At 50.5% G+C, this 26,033-nt stretch overlaps 1 protein-coding gene across 2 annotated transcripts; it reads left to right on the top strand.

Moving 5' to 3' along the window:
• The first annotated feature begins 907 nt into the window (after positions 1–907).
• On the top strand, positions 908–24,183 carry PELP1 (proline, glutamate and leucine rich protein 1). Of its 2 annotated transcripts, XM_079903750.1 has the most exons (17): positions 908–1,161; positions 8,855–8,919; positions 9,300–9,405; positions 14,132–14,281; positions 14,522–14,593; positions 18,817–18,876; positions 19,203–19,353; positions 19,539–19,668; positions 19,815–19,902; positions 20,365–20,453; positions 20,533–20,649; positions 20,770–20,917; positions 21,059–21,218; positions 21,930–21,985; positions 22,130–22,336; positions 22,473–23,921; positions 24,041–24,183. In XM_079903750.1, the coding sequence occupies exons 1-17, from the start codon at positions 913–915 to the stop codon at positions 24,131–24,133; spliced, it is 3,390 nt and encodes a 1,129-aa protein (XP_079759876.1). In that variant the 5' UTR covers positions 908–912; the 3' UTR covers positions 24,134–24,183. The 2 variants fall into 2 exon arrangements, with proteins under 2 accessions (XP_079759876.1, XP_079759877.1); XM_079903751.1 differs by lacking the exons at positions 908–1,161; positions 8,855–8,919 and having other exon boundaries at positions 9,299–9,405; positions 14,096–14,281.
• The last annotated feature ends 1,850 nt before the right edge of the window (positions 24,184–26,033 follow it).

The following is a 26,033-nucleotide window of genomic DNA, read 5'->3' as shown; positions in this document are numbered from 1 at the left end:
TATTAGTGAAAAAACTGGAGCAGCTGGAAGTACTCAGCAAAAGAATTGTGAACTCGTGGTGCGCCCATTTCATTGTACCGCGCCGCTTAAAAAACGGCGTAAAGTTGCCCACAATATATATCGAGTGACAAAAGCCAAGTACAGGGCTTCCCTGGTGGCGCAGTGGTTGGGCGTCCGCCTGCCGATGTGGGGGACGCGGGTTCTTACCCCGGTCCGGGAGGATCCCACGTGCCGCGGAGCGGCTGGGCCCGTGGGCCGTGGCCTCTGAGCCTGGGTGTCCGGAGCCTGTGGTCCGCGGCGGGAGAGGCCACAGCAGTGGGAGGCCCGCGTACTGAAAAAAAAAAAAAGCAAAGTACAGACCCCGCTCTTGTAAAATATACTCTGTATTTATGTGTTTGTGCATAGACTAATATTAGGAAAGTATACACATTACTGGGGGAAGGACTTGGGGGGGAGGGAGTTTCTCTTTTTACTTTATGCCCTCTTTATTGTTTGAATTTGTATTTGCAAGGCACGTGTATTGTATCATTTCTGTCGTTGTAAATGTAGTTAACAATATCTATGATTTCAGACAACGAGGCCAGGCCAGTGATACCTAGATCGAAAGTGTCCTACGTTAAAGGCTAGCTTTTGGACTCCGGCGCCTGTAGTCCTAACCCCGTGTTCTTTAACCGCCACTGGTCCGGCCTCCCGCCCTCGACCCAGCCCACCGACCAGGCCTTGACACCCCGGGAACTAAACACCCACAGCTGGGTCGCCCCGGCCCTTCCACGCCGCGCATGCTCCCTCCCAGCCGGCGACCGGACTGCAAAGCGCAGGACCAAGGCCCCCTCCTCACGCCCCTCCCCTCGAGGCGTCCGTCGCGGGGTATTTGCGTCATCGCGCCACGCCACCTCTAGAGCCCAGGGGAAGATGGCGGCAGCTGTTCTTAGCGGGCCGTCTGCGGGCTCCGCGGCTGGGGTTCCCGGCGGGACCGGGGGTCTCTCGGCGGTGAACTCGGGCCCGCGTCTCCGCCTGCTTCTGCTGGAGAGCGTGTCGGGGTTGCTACAGCCGCGAGCTGGGTCCACCGTTTCTCCTGTGCACCCCCCAACCCGCTCGGTCCCACATTTGCCGGGGCTCATGTGCCTATTGCGGCTACATGGGACGGTGGGCGGGGCCCAGGTGAGTCTGTAGCCCGCAGGCCCGCGGCCCTGTTGGAAGGTTGGCGCAGCTTTTGTGCACCGGGGTCTTGATGCACTGCAGCTGCAGTGGAGAGGTGGAGGGAAGGAAAGCTGGGGGCAGAAAGCGGATCCAGGTATCACTCTGGACGAGATTCACGCATTTCTCCTTTATCAGCCGTGAATCGAAGAAACTCGGAAGAGAAAGGGCCTCGTTTTCTCTACTGCTAGGCTATCGGTAGACACGCATGAATGGGTTCGATCCCAGGCCCCGTCATTCACTAGATGTATGATCTTTAGCTTCTTTTTCATCTGGAAGTATCTGTTTTGGGGATTGTTTCGACTGAGTGAATGGATGTATTCAACAAATATTTACTGAACTCTTACTGAGGGCTAAATGCTGGGCGCTCCAGTTATAGATGCGATGGCGATGAACAAAATGTTACAAAACACTACGAGAATTGTATAGTAGGGACCTCTAACCTAATGTGGAAAATTGCAGAAATTTTCTTGAGGTACTGGAGTTTAAGTTGAGATCCCCAAAGATAATCATAGGAGTTGGGTAGGGGAAGAAAATAGGAGGGGCGGTTCAGTCAGCGAAAAGCTCATGTGGGAAGGTCCTCTGGTAGGAACTGAAAAGAAGGGCATTGTGCTTGAGGTTCAGAGATGGAGGGGAAGAGAGTGGGCGCTATGAGGTGAGTAGGCAGTGAACAGATTATGCAGCGCTTTGTAGACTGGTTTAGAAGAGTCCTTTGGATTATACACAGAATAGAATCTAACTTCCATTCAGTCCTACAAGCTAGAAACCCAGATGTCATTCTGAACACTTTCTTTTTGCTCACACACCTCCGTATACAGTCTGTTAAGTCCTTTTGATTTTATTCTCTAAGTAGCTTTCAGATCTGTCCACTTCTTTCCATGTCTTTCCCATTGCCCCCATCCTGGCTTTAACCCCCATCATCTTACCCAGATTCTAAGAAGACATAACTGTCTAACCTACAGTAGGTTCACCTTTAATATTATCTCCCGTGGTCCATCTTCTCCCGCTAACCCTCCCCCAAATTCTATTCATCCTTCAAGACTCGTGTACATGAGTTCTTCCTTGTCCAACATTTGTTACCGGGATCTTCCCAGCTCTATGCTTCCTTCCAGGAAGAGGGTTATCACAACCTGCTGGGTGGTTCAGTAATCTTAGCCCCAAATTTATTAGAGATGACCTCATTTATTTATTAGTCCTCATTGAGGGTGACAAAACTGTGCCTCTGATATCTCAGCCCAGTTCCCCTCCTGTGATTCATGTGGTTCCTAAGTATTTCTGAAATATTATCTATTCTGTTTATAAATGTGTGATTTCCGTCATCATCTCTTTCAAGTCTTCCCCTCCTCCCTCAAGGTGAGCTACATGAACTTAATGTCTTGCTTAATTTCTCTTAAATGTCTAAAAGCATTTTTTTAAAATTGAAGTATAATTGATTTACAGTGTTGTGTTAATTTCTGCTGTACAGCAAAGCGACTCAGTTATACACATATATACATTCTTTTTTATATTCTTTTCCATTATAGTTTATCCCAGGATATTCAATACAGTTCCCTGTGCTATACAGTAGGACCTTGTTTATCCATTCTATATGTTTTGATATAGTTTATATCTACTAACCCCAAACTCCCAGTTCATCCCTTGCCCACCCTCCCTTCCCTTAGAAGAATTTTGAGTAAAGAATCTAAGGGTGATGTGGGAAACACCTTTAAATTGCCTGTACTATATTTTTTGGGTATATCTTGCCTTGAATTTTTTTCTACTTGTCTATGTTGTATTGAGTTCTCAGAACATGGACCTGTGTGGTGGGTTTCCTTCACTTCCTCGTAGATTTTCATTCAACAAAGATTTTTTGAGTATCTCTTATGTGTTACCTACTATTCCTCATCTCTAGGTAGATAAGTAAGACATCATCCTTTTCCTCGGAGAATTTCTAGCTTAGCTGAGATGAGAAATGAAGGTAAGTAAATAGGCCTGGAGCGTGAGAGAAAAAGAGATCCATTGATTGGCCCATCCATCTACGCTTAATCACCAACTTTGTTTTCCCACAGGTACTGCAAACTCAGTACCAAAATGGAACTACCTGAGCACAGTTCACAGTTTCTGGCTTGCATTATGGCAGCTGGTCTCCTTGCTGTCAGTCTTGCTCTTTTTAATTCATTTCCCACATAACAGCTGATCCTGTTTGTAAAATCCTTAACCTGTTTGCTGCCTTTTAAAATCCTTAAGCACCTGAACTTTCCTGCCTCAGGGCCTTTGCACTTGTGCTTGGAATCTCTCCCTGTGCCGCCTCTCCATACCCGCCCCCCCCACTCCCCCCCAACAATCCCCCAAATCTTTTCAACTCAATGTTTGTTTGTCACTGCCTTTGGGAAACCTTTCCAAACCACCTATGATTAGCTGTTCTTTATTACACCATATGGAAATTATTTATTCATTGTACATATACACTCAACCTCCTTCCCCCATACCCACACAACTGGGCTTTGATTTGTTTTCGTGTGTAGTTAAAAAAAAAAAAAAAAAACTTCTGAAAAATCTCAGATGACACAAAAGTAGAGAAAATAGTATTTTGAACCACCCCCACCCCGGCTCGTGCTGTCTCTTATCACCCAGATTTAACAGTGAACATTTTTGCCAGTCTTGTTTCATTCCCACTTTCCCAACTTTGCCTCCAACCTCCCCTGCCCCCGGAGCACTTTATTTTTATTTATTTATTTATGGCTGCATCGGGTCATAGTTGCGGCCAGGGGATCTTTCGTTGTGGTACGCAGGCTTCTCTCTAGTTGTGGCATGTGGGCTCAGTAGTTGCGGCACGTGGGCTCTCTGTTTGTGGCACGCGGGTTCCAGAGCGCATGGGCTCTGTAGTTGTGGCATGTGGGCTTAGTTGCCCCGTGGCGTGTGGGATCTTAGTTCCCCTACCAGGGATCGAATCTGCGTCCCCTGCATTGGAAGGTGGATTCTTAACCACTCGACCCAGGGAAGTCCCTCCCACCCCAGAGCATTTTAAAACAAATCCTGTATCTCATTTCCCTTATAATTGCACATACTTTGAAGGACAGAGTGTCTTGTTCTGGCTTGTGTCCCTAGGGCTTTGTACTGTCCCATTCTCTAACCAGTACCCAGTGATCTTCTTAAAAATATCAGTAAGATTAGAGCATTGTCCTGCTTAAAACTGTACACTAACTTATTGCACCAGGCCTTACATAGTGCGGCCTATGCTGGCCTCTTGACCTCCCCTCACACGACTCCTGGCCTGTCTTCATTGTGCTCCAGCCACCCAGGCTGATCTCATTTCTGCAGCAGCTGAGGCCACTGCTCATCAGTTCCTTCACTCTTTGTTGGGAAACTCCTGGGGCGGTGAGCTGCTTGTTTAGATCCCAGCTTCCATGCCGCCATTTCAGAGGAGCCTTTCCTGAGCACGCTGTTTTAAAATACAGTGGTCCTTCCCATTTCAGTCATTTTCTGTCAGATTATTCTGTTTTGGTTCTTTCCTAGCGTTTATCACTATTTGAAATAAATTAACTTACTTATTATCTGTCATGTTCTCTCTTCTCTTCTTACCTTGTTTAAATTCCATTATAATCACTTCCTCACCCTTCTGCCTTCATTGTACTTGCCCGGCAGCACCCCGTCTGTGTTAAATCCAAGTCCTTTTATTTGGTGCCTGTACCTGTAACAGCTCAGTATGGCTGGAGATACATGTATCCTGGCTGGCTGGTCTCACTTTAAATTCATGGCTATCATCTTCTCAAGTGGACTCTTAGTGTTGCCTAGCAATCCTGTTACATTTCCACTTTCCTAGACAACCTCTGATTACTTCTCTCCATCCTCACTCTTAACTGATGAAGTCACTTCCCATTTCAGTGAGAAAATAGAAACTGGGGGATGGGAATTCCCATAGGCTGCCGTCACCACATCTGCCAGCTTACCTGTGTCTGTGCTCGTATGCTCTGCCTTCCCTCCCATTACTAGGGGTGAGCTGGTCCATGCCCCTACTAAGGCCAGCCCTCTGCTTGTACATGACATCTGTCCCCTCTGCATGTACACAAGTCCATTGCTTCTCCACTTGTTCATCATCAGCTTTTCCCGCTTAGGTCATTTTCATCAGCATATAGCTCAAAACCACTTTAAAAAAAGTCCCCCTTCCAGCTCCTGCCCCATTTCTGTGCTTCTCTTTATGGCAAAACTCCTCAAAAGAGTTGTTTGCACTTGTACTTTCTCCCATTCTTCTTTTTAAAAAAATAATATTACTTTGAAATGATTTACAATTTATAGAAAATTTGAAAGAATATACCCTTCACCCAGATGCCCTGAATGTCAGCATTTTAAATGCATATTTGTTTGATCATTCTCTGTGCATATTTTTTCTGGGTCCATGAAGGAGGAAGTTGCAGACATGATGCCCTTTTGCCTGTAAATTCTTCAGCGTGCATTTCCTTAAAAACGATTCTCTTACATAACTGCATTCCATCATCAAACTCAAAATCAGTATCAGTACCATAAGTGATTTAATCTATAGATCTTACTCCAATTTTGTCAGTTGTGCTAAAAGTGTCCTTGATGGCGAAAGAAAAATTTCTTACGATCTTGACATTTTTGAAGAGTGCAGGATAGTTATTTTATAGGATGTCCCTTAGCTTGGTTTGTCTGCTGTTTTCTGATGATTAGGTTTAGGTTGTGCAGTTTTGGCAGGAACACTGCAGAAATGATGTGTGACATTCTTGTCGCGTTGTATCAGGGGGCACATAATGTCTCTTTGTCCCATTACTGGTGATGTTAACTTTGATCATGGGTTAAAGTGATGTCTGCCAGGTTTCTTCATTATAAAGTTTTGGTTTTTTCCTGTGGGGAGATTATGTAATTTTGTGTCTTGTTACCCTTTCACCTGTTTTTTTTAGTGTCCATTAAAGATTCTTCCCTGAACGAATCATTACCCTGATGGTTGTCCCTTAGAACTCATCCCATTTAGGCTTTTAGCCTAACTACTTCACCAAAATACGGCTTTACCAGGTGACTTGGTAAGTCTTGAGGATCAGCAATGACCACTGAAGATATCAAGTTCAAAGGTCAAATTTTGGTCCTCCTATTACTTGACTTGTCTGTAGTATTTGTTACAGTTGATGACTCCTTTCTTGCAAAATTTTCTTCGCTTGGCTTCTGGGATACCACTCTCTCTTGATTCCTCTCTTACCATACTGGTCACTCCTTCGCAGCCTTCTTTACTGGCTCCTCCTCTCTAACCTCTCAGTGTTTGAGTGCCCAAGAACCCAGTCCTTGTACTGCTTTCTTCCTCTATTTACACTCACTCCCACAGTGAGCTGATCCAGTCTGATGACTGACAACTTCCCAAATCCATACTCTAACCAGGATTTCTCCTAACTCCGGACTTAGCTACCCAGTGCCTATTTGGCATTAAATAGACATCCCAGACTTAACACCTGAAACTGAACCCCAAACCTGCTCCTCCTGCGGTATTCTGCTGCCTAGTAAGTGAACTCCATCTTTCTAGTTGCTCAGGCAAAAAACTTTGGAATTAGCTTTGCCTCTTTTCTTTATCTCCCACCCATATCCAGTGTGTTATCAAATCCTGTGGGCTCTAACTTCAGAGTATAACCACAGCTTGAGGCTTGAATCCCCACTCTTACCACGCTCTTTACACTGCCTCGTCTCTCTCCTGGATCCTTAAAATAGCCTCCTACTTGCGTCTGCTTCTGCCTTCTGGACAAGGCAACTCAGGTGTTGTGGATGTGTTTTAAAAAATATATTATGTCAAGTAATATCCCTTCTCTGCCTAATTCTTCTCTACCCCATGGCTTTTATCTTATTCAGAGTGAAAGTCAACGGTTGCCTATATGACTCCAAAAGGTCCCACCCTGCTCCCGGGGCCTCGTCTCTCCCGCTCCGTCTCCTCTAGTGACAGGTCACCTCCTTGCTGCTCCTCAGATACGCCTAGTGTGCTGTCATCTCACAACCTTTGCTCTTGTTCTCTGCTTTGCCTGGAACAACAAAAAGTTACCAGCATGCCTTTTTTTTTTTAAACAGTTTTATTGAGATGTAATTCACATACAATTCACCCATTTAAAGTGTACAATTCCATGGTTTTTAGTATTTGCAGAGTTGTGCAACCATCACCAGGATCAATTTTAGAGCATTTTCATCACTCCCAAAGGAAACCCTATACCCATTGGTAGTCACTCCCCATTTCCCCCCAACCTCTCTCTGCTCTTCAGCCTGAGGCAACCACTAAGCTACTTTTTGTCTCCATAGGTTTGCCTGCTCTGACGATTTCATAGAAGTGAATCATACAATACGTGGCTTTTGGGGGTCTGTCTTCCTTCCCTTAGCATAATGTTTTTAAGGTTCATCCATGTCTCAGAACTTCATTCCTTTTTATGGCCAAGTAATACTCCATTGTATAGATATGCTACGTTTTGTTTATCCATTCATGGTTGATGGACATCTGGGTTGTTTCCAGTTTCTGGCTGTTATGAGTAATGCTGCTATGAATGTTCGTATACGATTTCTTACGAGAACGTGTGTTTTCATTTTTCTTGGGCATATACTTAGGAGTGGTGTTGCTAGGTCATATGGTTAACTCTAACCTTTTGAGGAACTGCTGGGCTGTTTTCCCAAGTGGCTGCACCATTTTATATTCACAGTGCGTGTGAGCGTATCAGTACGCCTTGCTCTCACTTTGCTCAGCTAGCTTCTTAGAGGGCCCTGTGTCCACTCCACATAGAGTGCTGTCTCCCTTCCCTACTCCAGCCTCTCCTTTCCTTCCTCAGTTTATTTTTCCCCTTAGCACCTAGCACCCTCCAACATGCTATTTCTTATTTGGTCATTTGTTTATTTTCTGTCTTCTCTAACTAGAATATAAGCTCCCTAGCACCTCAAACAATGTCTCACATAAAGTAGGTAAATAAATGTTTATTAAGTGAATCAACATTTCCCTTCATGAGGACAGGGACCTTATTTATTTTATTCAGCTCTGTATTCCTTCATCTGATTCAGGCATAAGATGTGTTTGTTGAAAGAATGAATGATGAGTACAGTTAGGGGGATACAGGGGCCACCAGAGGACTCTGGCCATTTAAGCGTGGAGAGTTTACTCGTGGGAGGGCTGAGGAGGAGACCTCTTTCAGGGCTGCCAGAATGTGCAGGAAGGAAGCTCTGGTTGACTTGGTTTATGTTGGCATTAGCAGCTCGAAGGGAGCCAGGAACAGGAGGAGGGGGATTTGGGGTGAAGGAGGAAGGGGTCAGATGAGTTTAGTGTCCAGTCAGCAAGCATTTAGGGATGTCCCTCTGTGCTAGGTGCTGTCTAGGGAAACGGAAGGAGCCTGTCTTTGAAGTCTGGTAGCTGGGATGAGTCGGGCTGTCTAGCCTTCTGGGTAACACTAGTTCGTTGGGTGGGAAGTTGGGGAGGGGACAGGTGGGATGTAACTTGAGGAAAGCCCACGGGACAGGACAGGCTGCTGTGTGTGTCACCTACTGAAAATAGGGAAAAGGTTGTCGGCCTCTAGAGGAATGGCCTTTTGGTCTCAAAGGAGGTGTTACTTCAGAAAAGGCTTCGGAAACAGTGGGGCAGGGAAGCGCTTGGAGAAATCCTGTGTCTTTAGCATCCTATTCCCAACTCATTTCCTTGTCTTCTTTCCTCCAGAACCTTTCAGCTGTTGGCGCGTTGGTGGGTCTCAGTAATGCACGTCTTGGTTCTATCAAAACTCGGTAAGTCTTTAACCCTGTTTTTCTCCAGGGGGATGTTTCTTTAGGAAGAGGGCTGTATATCTGTCCATCCACTGTCACCACCCCACGGATTCCTGAGATTTCTCCATTCCCCAAGAAGGTGGAGAGTTTGATTCTTTTCATGAGTTCACTTGGCTTTGAACCCCACCTATTCCAGCTTCCAGGTTTCTGTGCCCCACCTTCTGTTCCCTTCTTTCCTTGTTGCCCACACCTCACTCCAAGTCCTCCAAGTATTTCAGGAGTTAGAAGCTGCCGTGGATCTGGAGGTGATGTGTTTCTCTAGCCAGTGAGCGTTAAAGGGCGATGAATTGCTTTCTCTGCAGTCTAGCCACCACCCACTTGTCACTCACCTTTCTTACAAGGTTTGAGGGCCTGTGTCTGCTGTCCCTGCTAGTGGGGGAGAGCCCCACAGAGATGTTCCAGCAGCACTGTGTGTCCTGGCTTCGGAGCATTCAGCAGGTCTTGCAGGTAAGGATTCAGCCGCCGCCCTGCCTCCCTCCCTCCCTCAGCCATGCTGTATTCTCCATTCTGGATGTGGTACATATTTGTGGCTTAGACATTTAGTTCTGAGGACAGAATAATTAGAAGCAGTTTTTTTCTAGCAGGGAGGATGAGCTTCAAATAGAAACATCCTTTTAAACGTTTTGATTTTTTTTTTTTTTTTTTGCGGTACGCGGGCCTCTCACTGTTATGGCCTCTCCTGTTGCGGAGCACAGGCTCCAGACGCGCAGGCTCAGCGGCCATGGCTCACGGGCCTAGCCGCTCCACAGCATGTGGGATCTTCCTGAACCGGGGCACGAACCTGTGTTCCTTGCATCGGCAGGTGGACTCTCAACCACTGTGCCACCAGGGAAGCCCACGTTTTGATATTTTTATCTACTGGGTTATTTTAATTCATCTGACCTTTCATACTCTGTAACCGCTGTTTCACATCCTTATTAGCTTTTCTAATGAGTGACATCTCTAAAGCTGCTTTTCCTAGATGTTTGATTTTTTAAAATAGTTTACTAATTTTTTTTTTTTTTTTTGGCTGCATTGAGTCTTCGTTGCTGTGTGTGGGCTTTTCTCTAGTTGAGGCGAGTGGGGGCTACTCTTAGTTGCGGTGCACGTGCCTCTCACTGTGGTGGCTTCTCTTGTTGCGGAGCATGGGCCCCAGGGGCATGGGCATCAGTAGTTGCAGCACGTGGGCTCAGTAGTTGTGGCTCTCAGGCTCAGTAGTTGTGGTGCACGGGCCTAGTCGCTCCATGACATGTGGGATCTTTCCAGGCCAGGGTTTGAACCCGTGTCCCCTGCATTGGCAGGCGGATTCTTAACCACTCTGCGTCACCAGGGAAGTCCCCCCAAATTTTTTTTTAATTTTTTTTTTTGGCCACGCTGTGTGGCTTGTGGGATCTTAGTTCCCCAACCGGGGATTGAACTCGTGCCTTCAGCAGTGAAAGCGCAGGATACTAACCACTGGACTGCCAGGGAATTCCCCAGGTGTTTTTTTTCCCTACTCCTCTCTTCCTCTTAACATTTAAATTTTTTTCTGCTTTTACATCCTTTGATGACATCCCCACTTAGTTCTTCCACAAGCATGTTCTGGGCACACATGGCAGGTTGTGTGCTAAGCTCTGGTGGAGAGATGTACTTGGACCCTGCTTTCAGGTGTTTAGAGTCTCTTGCAGGGGTTGGGAAACTTTCTAGGTGTCTATAGATAGTAAAATGTCTTAGGTTTTACGAACCCCATATGGTTTCTGTTTTTTATTGGCTGTGCCTCACACACATGGGATCTTAGTCCCCCAACCAGGGATCAAACTCGTGCCCCCTGCAGTGGAAGTGTGGAGTCCTAACCACTGGACCACAAGGGAATTCCCATGGTTTCTATTGCGTAGTGTTTCTTTGTTGGTTTGTTTTCCAACCCTTTAAAAATTTAAAAACCATCCTTAGCTTGTGGGCTGTGCAAAAACAGGCACCAACAGACCATGGTTTGCTGATCTGTGTTCTAGTGGAAGAGAATAATATTTATTTTTTAAGTGCTTTTTATTTTATTTTAAAAATCTATTCATTTGCTTTATTTATTTATTTGGTTGCGCCTGGTCTTAGTTGCAGCTTGCCAGCTCCTTAGTTGTGGCACGTGGGCTCCTTAGTCACGGCATGTGAACTCTTTGTTGCGGCGTGCCCGTGGGATCTAGTTCCCCGACCAGGGATTGGACCCGGGCCCCCTGCATTGGGAGTGCAGAGTCTTAACCAAGGAAGTCCTGAAAGAGAATAATTATACAATGAGTGTGAAAAGATAAACTTCAGTAGGTGCCCTGGAGGTAAAGAATGTAGTTCTCTGAGAGCATGTAACGAGAGAACCTGACCCAGACTGGGGTGGTGATCAGGGTCAGTGGTTCAGGGAGGGCTGTTCTGATGAGTAGGAGTGAACTGGGCTGAGAGTTTTCTAAGTGTTCTAAGCCTGCAAAAGTCCTGAGAGAAAAGGAGTTTGACTCATTTGTAAAGAATTATAAGCAGGCTGGTGTGGCTGAGGTTAATGAGATGCGACCGGGGAGGTATGTGCATGGGGACCAGGCTGTGTGTGGCGTTGTAGGCATATTAGGGAGTTTGGTTTTTATTCTCAGAACAGTGGGAATTCATGGAAGGTTTTGAGTAGGGGGAAGGAGGTGGTGGTAGTGGTGACGTGATCAAACTTTCATTTGGAAATACCACTCTGGCTGCTGTGGTGAGACAGGATTAGAAAGGAGCCAGAATGGCAGCAGAAGGACCACGAGGAAGGTACTAAGGGTAACCTAGGAGAGCATTCACGGTAGCCTGGACTAGGGCGGCAGCTGGAGACATGATGAGAAGTAGGTGAGAGATTTGGAGGCAAAGAGGGATTTCAAGAGAGATTTAGAGGCAAAATAGACAACAGGTCCTAATGATGGAATAGTGTCAGGGAAAGGATGTGTCCAGGATGACTCCCAGGTATCAGAACATTGGAAGACAGCCAGGTTCCAAGGGGAGTGGTGAAAATAACATGAGTATGGTCTTGGGCATTCAGTAGAGGCCCCCAGGAAGCATACCCTTGACCTAGTGTGCGTGGAAGTGACCAGATATCTCAGAGGGTAACCCTGAGGGTTCAGTGGTGGGGGCTTCAGTCAATATGTTTTACAAAGAGGAAGAGTCCTCAGCATTTAGATGGCAGCTGCAGCTGAGGATGAGGCTCAGATGATCAAGTTGAATACTTATACAGACTGGATCTTGAGGCGCTCCACAGTCAGTGGTCAGGTAGAGGAGGATGAGCTTACAAAGCAGACAAGACAGGGCTTCCCTGGTGGCGCAGTGGTTGAGAGTCCGCCTGCCGATGCAGGGGACACGGGTTCGTGCCCCGGTCCAGGAAGATCCCACATGCCGCAGAGCGGCTGGGCCCGTGAGCCATGGCCGCTGAGCCTGCGCGTCCAGAGCCTATGCTCCGCAACGGGAGAGGCCACAGCAGTGAGAGGCCCGTGAACCGCAAAAAAAAAAAAAAAGCAGACAAGACAGAGCAGCAGAAAGGAGATAACCAGGATGGTGGGTTGAATGGAATCCAGATACTTCAGGGAAGACGGAGGAGTCATTTCTCTTTATGCCCTTCTGAGCTGGAATAAGACAAGGACTGAAAATTTTTTATCAGATTTAGCAACTCAAGGGTAATGAGACAGTGAAAGTGTTTTTGGTGGAGCAGTGGACACGGAAGCCAGGTTGCCCTGGGATGAGCAGTGAGTGGGAGAAGGAGTGGAAGTGGAGAAGGTAGGTAGTCCTGTCAAGACGTCTGGCTCTGCTGGTAAGAGGGAGAAACTGGGCAACAGCTGAGATTGGGCAAGTGGAGTATGGACTCAGGAGGAGGACTTCTAGGATGGGGGAGACTGGAGCATGCACAAATGTCAGTAGGAAGAATCCTTTTGAAAGGGATTGCAGAGAGGGGGCCAGTTAACAGGGTTAGGTTCTGAGAAGAAGGGAGGGGGGACTATCTAAAGCACCGAGGAGGGATTGTCCTCGGACGGGAGGAGCATCTCCTCTAGTGGGACAGGAGGAAGGAGAGCAGGGATGAGGATGGAGATGGAGTTTTCAGTTTGGTGGTGGGAAGCTGAGGGAGTGCCCATCTTTGGGCTTCAGCTTTCTCTGAAGTTGCAGGTTAGGTTATACGGAGGTGACGGTGGTGGGAGAGGGGCTGAGTAGCAGAGGGAGTTAACGAGCGAGAGGTGCAGGAGGATTGCTGGACAGTGTTGAGGCCTGCTTGTGGTTGGTAGGCCCACTGCGTCGGACTTCCTAACAAGCATTCTTGTTTGTTTCATTGACACGTGGCGTCTGGTCTAGCAGGGGGTAATGTGCCGAAGGCTTTTCCCTTAGATACATGTTAATTTTCTAGAGAAGTCCTTCTTTATAAATTTAAGCCGTTTTTCCTCCGTGAATTCCACAGTAGGTCTGAGACAGCCAGAAGCAAGCTTGGAGAGATGGGGCGGTTTTGTTTTGGCTGAGACTTTTCTTGTGGTCTGAGAAGTGCTCCTCTCCATTCCTAGCAGGGAAATATAGTATGGGAGCAGCGAGAAACTCTTGAGATGGTCTAGTCAGGCAGATCTTTAAAGTATGGCTTTGTTACCTTTTTTTCCCCCAAATTCCTCGGACCCCCAGACGCGCATAGTACTAAAGTGTGAACACACATCCTGTCTGTAGATGAATGTGTTACTTCGGATGCTCCATATCTCTAATACGCTCTGTCCCTAGTGGATTTTTTTTTTTTTAATCTATTTATCTTTGGCTGCATTGGATCTTTGTTGCTGTGCACTGGCTTTCTCTAGTTGCGGCGAGCAGGGGCTGCTCTTCGTCTCAGTGCGCGGGCTTCTCACTGCGGTGGCTTCTCTTGCTGCGGAGCATGGGCTCTAGGCGCATGGGCTTCAGTAGTTGTGGTGCGCGGGCTCTGGAGCGCAGGCCTAGTAGTTGTGGCGCACAGGCTTAGTTGCTCCGTGGCATGTGGGATCTTCCCGGGCCAGGGCTTGAACCCACGTCCCCTGCATTGGCAGGCGGATTCTTAACCACTACGCCACCAGGGAAGCCCCTGTCCCTAGTAGATTTGATGGTAATGTTGACGTTAACTGTGGTGTTTGTCGAAAGCCCCATGTTTTCATACCTCTCATTCCTCCTTTCGGTGACCGTGAAGGTGAGGTTGGGAGCATGGGGTGTTGTTGCTCTTTAGTCCCAGGACCCGCCCCCCACGATGGAGCTGGCCGTGGCTGTGCTGGGGGACCTGCTCCGCTACGCGGCCCAGCTCCCCACACTCTTCCGGGACATCTCCATGAACCACCTTCCTGGCCTTCTCACCTCCCTGCTGGGCCTCAGACCGGAGGTGAGACGCCTGCCCAGGTCCCCCTCCCCTGGGCCCATTGCATTGCTTGCCCTCACTGATACCCATTGGGTTAAAGAATGTGATGGGAAGTGATTGGGGAATAGGACTGAAGAAGTGAGAAGGGGTCCGGGCCAAGAAAAAGTATAAGGAGAAGAGACCCTGAGGGGCGTGTGGTGGGGTGGAGATAGGGTCTGGGGCGATGGGCCCTTGGCCTCTTCCTTACTTTCTGTTTCCCCACAGAGTGAGCTCTCAGCACTGGAAGGAATGAAGGCTTGTATGACCTATTTTCCTCGGGCGTGTGGGTCTCTCAAAGTAAGTGTTCATGGGAACTCCTCTTCCCACAAACATACACCTTGATAGCCATCTTACCTCAGATTCCGGTGCTGAGATTTCTAAGCTCCTGTCTCCACAGCTCTAATTGTGCCACCTCGTAGCTTTAAATGCATTCTCATTTAATCCTCACAGATAAAGAAATCGAAATTAAGTAACTTGCCTAAGAACTGATGCCAAAGCTGAGGCTCTTACCCCTGGACTCTTTCCTCTCTCTGCCCTGCTTTCTCCGTACCTCTAGAATGCCCTGCCCGTTTTTCTACCATCTTGTTTTACTTTGTTCCTAAAGCTCTTATGATTTCCTCTGGGAAGCCTTCCTGACTTATTACTTCCCTATATCAGCTTCCCCAGCGCTTCTCTCTCCTTATTTTCCTGACTAACCTCTCACCCTGTCCCCCGAACTGTCATGGCTGTACAAAGGTGGCTGCACAGCAGAGCCTTATTAGGGCAAACAGGCAGGGTGGACGTGGATCAGGTGAGGGAGGAAGGAGGTCAGTGGAAGAATTCGTTTTATTTTCAAGGAGATAAAATAACAAATATGAATGGTTATCAAATTCTCCCAAAGCAGTAACAGTTAAAGGGCCTTTGGAATTGGTACATTGATTGTTTGCAGAATAATTCAATGCCGAGAAGTACCTAAGAACAAACAGGTGTTCACCTGTCGATTAGATGTTCTCTCTTGTTTTGATACACTCATCATTGCTTGACAAACCGTTGGGCACCCCCTTTCTCAGATGGAAGCACAAACCTATGGAGAACTGGAATTAGCGGCAAATTAATATTTTTTTTTGTATAACTCATGTGGTTAATCACAGTAATTGGTAATACTATACTCAGTATTACCAATTAAGGGGGAGTTTGCCATACAAGTTATCTTGAAAGTAAGCTCACATGGTTCTATGACCAAGTTAAGGAAGTCAAAGGGAAAGGGAACTGGTACTTAGTAGAACGGCTACTCACTATGTGCCAGGCACTCCGCTGTGTGTCTTCTCAGTTTGCAGTAATTCTGTAGAGCTGGTGTCACCGAATTAAACAGGAGGAAACGGGTCCAGAAGGGTTTGACTAACACAAGCCTGTGTATCTGGTAGTTGTAGAACCAGGGTGAGAGTGAGAACTATTTGTCCTTCATGCCCATGTTTTTTCCACCAAACCAAACTCCCCAGGCACTTTTAAGAACGTGGACAGGATTGACAGACAGGCTTCCACACTGATGCCGGCTCTGATCAGTTGTTAGTGGCTTGGGAAGGATCGTGAGCCTGACGCGGAGCTCTGGGGGCACGTGCGCTGTGGTCTGGGAGTGGTACTTATGGAGACTTTGGTAACTGGTTACTTGCAGTATTTGAAAAGCCCTGGAGCAGGTGATATTTCTCAGTGAACGTGGGTCCCGTCCTTGCTGATGCTTTGCTTTCATATGACTGCCACTAAGGGCAGGTAGTAGAATCTTTGGGTAGCAGGGCAGGACTTTGTCAAGAAGGCATTTGGAGTAACTTGGGGATTTTATTAAAGTTTTTTTTTTTTTTTAACTAAAGTTTACTAAGTTTAGTTTACTAAACTAAACTTTCTTCTAGAATGCTCTGTAAATTCACTTCTCAAATTGCACAGGCTAGATCATTGTCTCTGACCCCTCATTGGTCAAAGTACGTGAGGTTTTACTGCATACGCCTGCTTTGATTCAGCTTGGTTTGGGGTTATCTATACCTACCTGCATCCTCCCAGGAAAGTGCAGGGGGAATTGAGTGTTATCTATGGGGTCAAGATTTGAGTAGTCAGACTAGCCTGTCCATGAGCCCTCTGCTAGTGCCCCTTAATTTTCGTTGTGAGTGGTGGTCAGGAGAATTCATCTTTAACTCACAGCCTTTTGTCAGACGTGTAGTTTTTGAAGTTATGGCCTGCATTTTAAGTACCCTCTCCAAACCAAACAACAAAACTTTCATATGTTGTTACGGGGTGCATATGCCCTTATTTCTCTAAGAATACAGTGTCATCTGGAGCACTTCCCTCTGTTGAGGAGTCTGGCTTTGTCTGTTGCCTACATGGCAGATAAGACTCTGTCTTGTGTGGAGGCCCTGGGGGCAGTTTGTACTTGAAATGTCTTGCAGACCAGTACTTAGGAACTGATAATTGGACTGTCTATCTGTTCTCTATTCCATCCCCCAGAAGCTCCCAGGGCAATTGCAGTCTCCAAGCTCAGGATGACCCCTCCCAAATGAGATCTCTCAGGCATTCTGAGTCCATGAAGTCAGTCCTGTAGAGGCGTTACCTTTCCTCCTCGACAGATTATTTGTTCCCTGGAATGAGTGGGAAGACTCACCCCACTCTTAAGAGACACCCAGGACGTACTGTGTGTGCAGGCGTGCTTGCGTTTCCAGTGAAATGTTCCAAGTGAGCCGTTACTTTGGTTGGCTTTGCAGGTCACTTGGGGTAGACCTGTGGTCAGAGCCATGTCCCTGTACTTTGCTTGACTGCAGTCACGTAAGCAGACTTTTGGTGGCCTCAGCCCAGCTTTTTGACTCAGTCTCAGGGAAAGCGTGAGCAGTAAGTTGGCCAAAAGGGCTGAGTGCCACTGTAGATAAGGCTTTGGCGACTCTCTGTCATCCTTGGAGAAGCCGGTGTCAGGAGACCTGTGGGCGGTTGCTGCTTTTGGTTTGAAGTGTGCAGAACCCTACCACACCGGACCTGAAAATGCTTTCCAAGTCCCGAGGGATACGGTTCTAGGCCTTCTCATACCCTGGGATCAGCTGTAACAGTGCTTGTCTCATGGTGAGAATCCTGCAGTGGAACGTGGGAAACCAGATGTGGTTCCTGCCACAGGGCGATGGCAGGGAGCCCTTGGAGGGCTGCTTTCTGAACCATACACTGCTAGACCTCCCTGCCTGCTTCCTCCCATAAGTCCCCTGCTGCGTACCTGGTGCCACTGTTGATTTGTCTTCCTTGTCTTCTGGAAGTTTACCTTTGTGCATGTGATGCCGCCATCCCCTGATGAAGTCCATACACGCTAGCCTGGGATTTAAGGCTGGCCTGCTTCTCCGTGGGCCTCTTGTGAGCCTGGAGCTCTCCTCATGGTGTCCCTCCCTCTGTCTCCTTATCCGGGTCCTCCCTTTTCTCCCCAACCCAGCTCAGTCCTGCCTCTCAGCATCAGTCCCTCCTGACCCTCCCTCTTTGTTTTCCATGCATTTGTCTTCCCGACTCTTACACCCACTGAAGGTGGAAATCCTGTTATACTTCAGTGTTCTCACCCTTTTTGTGCCATAGACCTCTTCGAATGTTTTTAAATCCATAAAATACATGGAGTTGCAAGGGACACTGATTCTGTTGAAATGTATACTTGAAAAAATTGTGATAGAGTGGGATGTGCTGCTTTACTAACGTGTCAAATAACAGGATCTAGCAGCAGGTCTGGTAACTAAGTTTCAAATTAGTGATGCACGTGAATGATAATTCAAGATAACTTTACAACTATATGTAACGTGAAATGAAAATAAGTGATTTCTGATGGTGACAGTCAGAGGTACTGCTGATACTACTGTGGCTTTTTGTCTACATATACAGTAGAAAAAAAAATTATACTTCATTTACAGGTTAGTGAAAATGATTTAAAAAATTTCCCTTCCATGTTCACAGGCCCCTTTGATTCTACCTCCAGCTAAATGGGGCCCCAGTTAAACACTCCTGTGCCGGCGCCTTCACATAGCAGGCGGAGTACTGTTGTTGGCTAACTGACAGGTCGCTGCTCTGAGATGTGCTACCTCAGTCCTGCTGGGCAGCCTTTCCTTCTCTCTCCACCTTGTCCTGCCCTCGCACCTCTGGTTAGTGCCGCGCCTCCCAGCTTGGACCCTTGCTTCTTGTCTGAGCTGGCAGGGAGTTGGGGCGTGGAGGTAGCTGCTTTTCAGTGCTGTGTCTTTGGCTTGAGGGAGATGACTGTCATTTTGCAAAGATTGGCAGGAGGGGGCCCAGTCGTCTGTGGGACACAGGCCTCAAACAGGGAGGCTAAGGACAAGAGGTGACATTCAGGGTGTCTTTCTACCATGAGAGCATGTCTGCACCCAGGCATGATGCCCCTTAGAGTGTGGTGCTTCCTTGTCTGCAGGAAAGAAAAAGGCCTTAGATCCTGGGCCTCGATTCTGCTGCTGGGAATGGGCGGGGTCTATGTCTCTGGCCCTTGGAGCTGACTCACCAGCCTCTCCCTTTCTTTCCCTCTAATCCAGGGCAAGCTGGCCTCATTTTTCCTGTCTCGGGTGGATGCCTTGAGCCCTCAGCTCCAGCAGGTAAAGGGAAAGGAGGGAGATGGAGAGCCTGGGGTCTGAGCTGGAGCTTCTTTTCTCTATTTTTCTGTCTGTTACTGCTTTTTGACCACGGTCTCACTCCCCTCCCTGTGAACATACGCAGTAAACACAAGTCGTGACTTCTGCCTCCGTGTCTCCATCTGTGTCTTCTGCCTCCGTGTCTCCATCTGTGTCTTTCTGCCCCGTAGTCCCTTCCGTTTTCCCTCAGAGCTCTCTTTGATCTCCGTCTTCCTGGGCATTGGTGGGGTTGGGATTCCGTGGCTGGGCTGGATTCCCATCTGACCAGGGTTCCAACCTGTCTTCTGCAGTTGGCCTGTGAGTGTTACTCCCGGCTGCCCTCTCTAGGGGCTGGCTTCTCCCAGGGCCTGAAGCACACGGACAGCTGGGAGCAGGAGCTGCACAGCCTGCTGACCTCTCTGCACAGCCTGCTTGGGGCCCTGTATGCGGGGGCGGACACGGGTAGGGACTGTGGCTGCTGTGGTCGGTGGCATGGTGGTGAGGGGAGCAGGGGGCTGGTCTGGAGAGGCGGGGCCTTTGAGTTCTAGGCAAAAGGGAGTAGAATATGGGTGGGTCCTCCACCAGAATGGAGGAGGAGGGGATGGAAGACAGACCTGGCGTGTGAAGGTGGTTGTGTTTCTGTCCAGCTCCTATGCAGTACGAAGGCCCTGGGGTGGAGACGCTGCTCTCCCCCTCAGAAGATGGTGATGCCCATGTCCTTCTCCGGCTTTGGCAGAGGTTTTCCGGGCTGGCCCGCTGCCTGGGGCTCATGCTCAGGTGTGTGAGTGTCGGAGGGAGCGAGGGCCTGGAGCAGGAGGGGCCAAGATGGGTGTCGTCTTCATCATGAGGAGGGAGGTTGAGGGTGGGTGTGGAGTCGCCCTGGGCCCCCGCGCTGAGGATCTCCCTGCTCTGATTCTCGTTAGCTCCGAGTTCGGGGCTCCCGTGTCCGTCCCCGTGCAGGAAATCCTGGATCTTATCTGCCGGACCCTCAGCGTCAGTGCCAAGAACATCGTAAGTGGAGTTTGTGCCCTGTTCACAGCGCTTGCCCAGGATGCAGGGCAGCCGGGCAAGCAGTGTGGGCTGTGGCTCCCGAAGTGATGTCGCCTGAGGTTGCCCCGGCCAGCTCCTTACCTCTCCAGATGCCGTTATTCCCGTGCTCCCGGCACACGCACATCAGTGCCGATTCGCTCCCGTGTTGCGGGAGCACTTGTAGCAGATGCTTCCTCAGGGGAGGGTGAGCTGGGGGCCAGCTGCATCACTGCCGCGAGGTTCGGCCGTCCCTCCCTCATCCTCCTTGCAGGGTCTGCTGAGGAGGATGGCAGTTAGATCTTGTTGGGGGAGTTGGGGTCGGGTGTGGGTTCCTTACCTGCGTGCACACGTGTATTCAGTCACGTGCATGTATCCTGCCTCCATTTCTCTTTCTTTGCCTCACTTTCTTCCCCCACTCCTTAACTCTGCTAATTTTTTCTGCAGAGTTTGCTTGGGGACGGTCCCCTGCGGTTGCTGCTGCTGCCCTCCCTCCACCTGGAAGCCTTGGACCTGCTCTCTGCACTCATCCTCGCGTGAGTGGGGTCGGGAGGATGCGGTGCAGGGGCTGGGATGTGCTAGGAGCAGGGGTCACTGTTCTGTCTTCGCCCCCAGGTGTAGAGGCCGGCTCTTGCGCTTTGGGGCCCTGATCAGCCGCCTGCTTCCCCAGGTTCTCAATGCCTGGAGCATTGGGAGGGACAGCCTCTCTCCAGGCCAGGAGAGGCCTTACAGGTGACCATCTAGGAATAGAATAAAGAGGAGAGGGTGGGTGAGGGGGTGCCGGTGGACCGGGGGTGCCGGTGGCTGGGACATCGACTCCCTTTCACAAGCTGCCCTCTGCTCCTCCCACAGCACTATGCGGACCAAGGTGTACACTGTCCTGGAGCTGTGGGTGCAGGTGTGTGGGGCCTCGGCAGGAGTGCTTCAGGGGGGAGCCTCGGGTGAGGCCCTGCTCACCCACCTGCTCAGTGACATCTCCCCGCCGGCTGATGCCCTCAAAGTGAGTGAGGCCTCTGCCCCTGTCCCGGGACCCCATCCTGCACCCCTTGTCCTCACCAGCCTCACCACCAGACACTGCCTTCTGACTGTCCTGCTTTCCTGTTGGCCGGTGTGTGTGATTTATGTTCCCCTCCCCCGCCAGCTGCGCAGTCCCCGGGGGAGCCCTGATGGGGGTTTGCAGACCGGGAAGCCCAGCGCCCCCAAGAAGCTAAAGCTGGATATGGGGGAGGCTCTGGCCCCGCCCAGCCACCGGAAAGGGGACAGCAATGCCAACAGTGACGTGTGTGCAGCTGCGCTGAGAGGTGGGTGAGGCCTGTGCCCTGCACCTCGGCGCACTGGGATGGCCTGGGGTGATAGCCCCAAACCAGTGGTTGAGGTGGAGGGTGTAGGAAAAATGCAGACCCAGCTAAGAGCCTGTGGCGAAGCTATGCCACCCCCAGGGCTGCAGGTGGAATCTTGGGTCCTGTTGTTAGGTGGAGTGCTGGTGTTGACACCGCCCCTCCAGGGTCTCAGCTGTCTTTGTTCCTGCATCCCCTGTACGTGCCAAGTGCTGTTCTAGTACAAGAGGGCGGGGCCAGGAAGAGGACGAAATCCCTGGGCTGTGGAGCTCACACTCCCCAGGCGGGCTGCTCAGTGGGGCTTCCTGCTTCTGAGTTGCTAATCTGGATGCAGAAGTGACTTTCTTTTGGGTCCCGTGTATTTCACTGCCCTCCAGCCCCCCACCCCCCGTGTGAAGGGAAGTGCCAGCTCTCCCCAAATACGTAAACGCACATTTATAATGTTGTACCTCCATCATCTGTCTCGTTTACATAATGTTGTCAACAGCTTAGGTAGTAGGGATACGTTTAGGATCCCCATTTTATGGTTGAGAAAACAAACTTAAAGGAGTTACGTGACTTGCCTGAGGTGGGCCGTGGCAGAGTGGGGTGCTCAGCTGGGGCCATGTGCTTCAGAAGCCCTGGCTCGTCATCGTGTTAGCCGCCCACCTCTGACATACTGGTCTCCTTCCCCAGGCCTCAGCCGGACCGTCCTCATGTGCGGGCCTCTCATCAAGGAGGAGACTCACAGGGTGAGTGGAGCCTGGTCCCCATGGAGGTGGGGAGGAGCCACAGCTCTGTACCTGTCGGGGGCTCATTCACACCAGGAAGTAGGCCCCGGAGAAGGGTTGGCTCGTCGTGGTGTCGTCTCAAGGTGTGCTCTCTGTCCTTTTCAGAGACTGCATGATCTGGTCCTCCCACTGGTCATGGGCGTCCAGCAGGGCGAGGTCCTAGGCAGCTCCCCGTATACCAGCTCGCGCTGCCGCCGGGAACTCTACCGCCTGCTGCTGGCTCTGCTGCTGGCGCCTTCTCCTCGCTGCCCGCCTCCTCTCGCCTGTGCCCTGCAGGCCTTCTCCCTGGGCCAGAGAGAAGACAGCCTTGAGGTAACTGCAGAGTGTGGCCAAATCCACCTCGTGGGTTCCTGGATTCTCGTTTCTGATGCTTGTTGGCATTCCCTCCCTGATTTCATGAAGGCCCAGATCCCTGATGCTCGCGCTCACCCTTTTTTTCCCTCCTCAGGTCTCTGCTTTCTGCTCAGAAGCACTGGTGACCTGTGCAGCTCTGACCCATCCCCGGGTTCCTCCCCTGCAGACCATGGGCCCTGCCTGCCCCACCCCTGCCCCAGTTCCCCCTCCTGAGGCTCCATCTCCGTTCAGGGCTCCAGCTTTTCATCCCCCAGGCCCCATGCCCTCTGTGGGTCCCATGCCCTCGGTGGGCCCCATGCCCTCAGCAGGCCCCATGCCTTCCCCAGGCCCTGTGCCCCCAGCGGGCCCCATGCCCTCAGTGGGCCCCATGCCCCCGGCACGTCCTGGACCTCCAGCCACAGCCAACCACTTAGGCCTCTCCGTCCCAGGCCTGGTGTCTGTATCCCCCCGGCTCCTTCCTGGCCCTGAGAACCACCGGGCAGGCTCAAATGAGGATGCTGTCCTTGCCCCTAGTGGCACTCCTCCACCTACTATACCCCCAGATGAGACTTTCGGGGGAAGGGTGCCCAGACCAGCCTTTGTCCACTATGATAAGGAGGAGGCGTCCGATGTGGAGATTTCCTTGGAAAGCGACTCTGATGACAGTGTGGTGATCGTGCCTGAGGGGCTGCCACCCCTGCCACCCCCACCCCCCTCGGGTACCACACCCCCGCCTGCAGCCCCTGTCGGGCCCCCAACAGCCTCCCCTCCTGTGCCAGCCAAGGAGGAGCCAGAAGAGCTGCCTGCGGCCCCGGGGCCTCTCCCTCCGCCGCCTCCCCCTCCTGTTCCTGGCCCTGTGGCACTCCCACCACCCCAGCTGGTCCCTGAAGGGACTCCCAGTGGCGGAGGACCCCCAGCCCTAGAAGAAGATTTGACAGTTATTAACATCAACAGCAGTGAGGAGGAGGAGGAGGATGACGAGGAAGACGAGGATGAGGAGGATTTTGAGGAGGAGGAGGAGGAGGAGGAAGAGGAGGAGTATTTTGAGGAGGAGGAAGAAGAGGAAGAAGAGTTTGAGGAGGAGTTTGAGGAAGAGGAAGGTGAGTTAGAGGAGGAAGAAGAGGACGAGGACGAGGAGGAAGAGGTGGAAGAGGTGGAGTTCGGCCCGGCGGGCGGGGAGGTGGAAGAAGGAGGGCCTGCACCCCCAAGCCTGCCTCCAGCTCTGCCCCCCGCCGCGTCCCCCAAGGTGCAGCCGCAGCCAGAACCGGAACCCGGGCTGCTGCTGGAAGTGGAGGAGCCGGGGGCTGAGGAGGGGCCTGGGGCCGAGACGGCCCCCACACTGGCCCCTGAGGTGCTCCCCTCCCAGGGGGAGGTGGAGAGGGAAGGGGGGAGCCCCCCTGCAGTGCCACCTCCTCAAGAGCTTGTTGAAGAGGAGCCCTCTGTGCCCCCAACCCTGCTGGAAGAGGGGGCTGAGGGTGGGGGTGACAAGGTACCAACCCCACCAGAGGCATCTGCAGCAGAAGAGATGGAGACAGAGGCAGAGGCAGCAGCTCTCCAGGAAAAGGTGAGCGGGCTGGGTGGGGAGAAGTGCTGGCTGCTTGCACAGCCTGACCCACTCCTTGGTGTGTGTGTGTGTGTGTGTGTGTGTGACTGTTTTGGATTTGATGTCTTTGTCCTTCAAAGGAGCAGGATGACACAGCTGCCATGCTGGCTGACTTCATTGACTGCCCCCCTGATGATGAGAAGCCACCACCTGCCACAGAGCCTGATTCCTAGCCCTCTCCCACACCTCTCACTCTTCATTTCCAATAAAGTTATGTCCTTGGATAGCGACTGCTGCTTCTGCCTTTTGCCACCACAGTGTCCCCAGCTGGGCTTGTCCTGTACCCATAGTGTTTCCCAAACATGTCCATGGCTGTCCTGTTAGCTCCACCGTCCAGAAGAGGAGCCATTGACTTACAGGGGTAACAGCCTGTCCTGTTGCTCAGCAAGTCAGTGTCAAAAGTGTTGAATTTTTGCCTGGTGCTCTTGCTGATGCTAAGTGTGTGCTGGGTTGCCTGGAGAAGGAGAAGGAGAAGAAGGAAGTAGCCCTGCTTCTGTGAGTAATCCAGGTGTGGGAGTATGTGGGAAATTTATGGGATTAAGTGTCCTAGTGAGTGAACCTGTGTATACACACAGCCCCTTGGTCTCAAAGAGCAGGCCAAGTGACTGTGATGGAACTTTAGAAAATTACGATAAAGTACAGAGGCGTTTAATCATTGACTTCTCTGAACTGGGAACTTGGGTGTCTTAAATTATAGGGGCATCCATCGTGGATATGGGGGATGAGCTCTATTCTGGGACTGGTCCTTCCAGTGACAACATCCCCGCCCAACACCTCCCTGGCAGGAATTTGACAAGCTCACCTCTAGCCTTCCTACTCACTCTTGAGATTTGGACATTTCCCAGCCAGTGTCTGATCCCTTTAAGCATTTATAGACTATCTATATTCTAGGACTTGTTGGGATGCACATGTGAGCATCACCCAGAGTTGTGTATGTGAGAGGGTATTGAGGTTTATGGGCTTGAGGTAGATGCCTCATGGTTTTTTCAGTCTGTGAACATGAGTAAAGTGCCTTGGAAATGCAGAAAGGGTGGTGACTTCCCAACTGCCTGTATCCTGAAGGGCCTCTTTGAGAAGTGACATTTGTGCCAATTTTTGGAAGATTAGTAGGCGTTTAAAAAAATTTTCCACCCCCTTGGAAGGAGGAGACAAGATGGCGGAGTAGGAACTTGAGTTCACCCCCTCACAGGAAAACACCAAAATCACCACTAACAGCTGAATAATCATCGACAAAAAAGACTGGAACCTACCAGAAAAGATAATCTACTTCCAAAGACAAAGAAGAAGCCACAACAAGGCGGTGGGAGGGGTGCTTTCGTGATACCAAATCCCATACCCACCAGGTGGGCAACCTACAAGCTGGAAAATAATTATATTGAAGAGATTCTCTTACAGGAGTGAGCGTTCTGAGCCCCATGTCAAGCTCCCCAGCCTGGGGGTCTGGCCTCGGGAGGAGGAGCCACTAGCGCATTTGGCTTCGAAGGCCAGTGGGCCTTCAGTGCAGGAGCTACACAGGACTGGGAGAAACAGAGACTCCATTCTTGGAGGGCACACACAGGGTTTTGCATGCACTGGTACCCAGGGCAAGGCAGTGACCTCCTTAGGAGCCTGGGCCAGACCTACCTGCGGGTCTTGGAGGGTCTTCTGGGGAGGTGGGGGTTGGCTGTGGCTCACTGTGTGGGCAAGGACACTGGTGGCAGAGGCCCCAGGGAATATTCATTGATGTGAGCTCTCCCAGAGGTTGCCATTTTGGCATGGAGACCTGGCCCCACTCAACAGCCTGCAGGCTCCCAGGCCAAACAACCAACAGTGTCGGAAGCCAGCCCCAGCCATCAGCAGACAGGCTGCCTAAAGACGTCCTGAGCACACAGCTGCCTCTAAACACACCCCTTGAAATGGCCCTGTCCACCAGAGGGCCAAGATCCAGCTCCACCCACTAGTGGGCAGGCACCAGTCCCTCCCACCAGGAATCCTACACAAGCCCCTGGACCAACCTCACCCATCAGGGGCAGACACCAGAAGGATAAGGAACTTCAAGTCTGCAGCCTGAAACGGAGACCACAGACACAGAAA

Source organism: Stenella coeruleoalba (genome assembly GCF_951394435.1).
Source record: "Stenella coeruleoalba genome assembly, chromosome: 19".
Taxonomy (NCBI): domain Eukaryota; kingdom Metazoa; phylum Chordata; class Mammalia; order Artiodactyla; family Delphinidae; genus Stenella; species Stenella coeruleoalba.
This window is presented reverse-complemented; position numbering and strand designations above follow the sequence as displayed.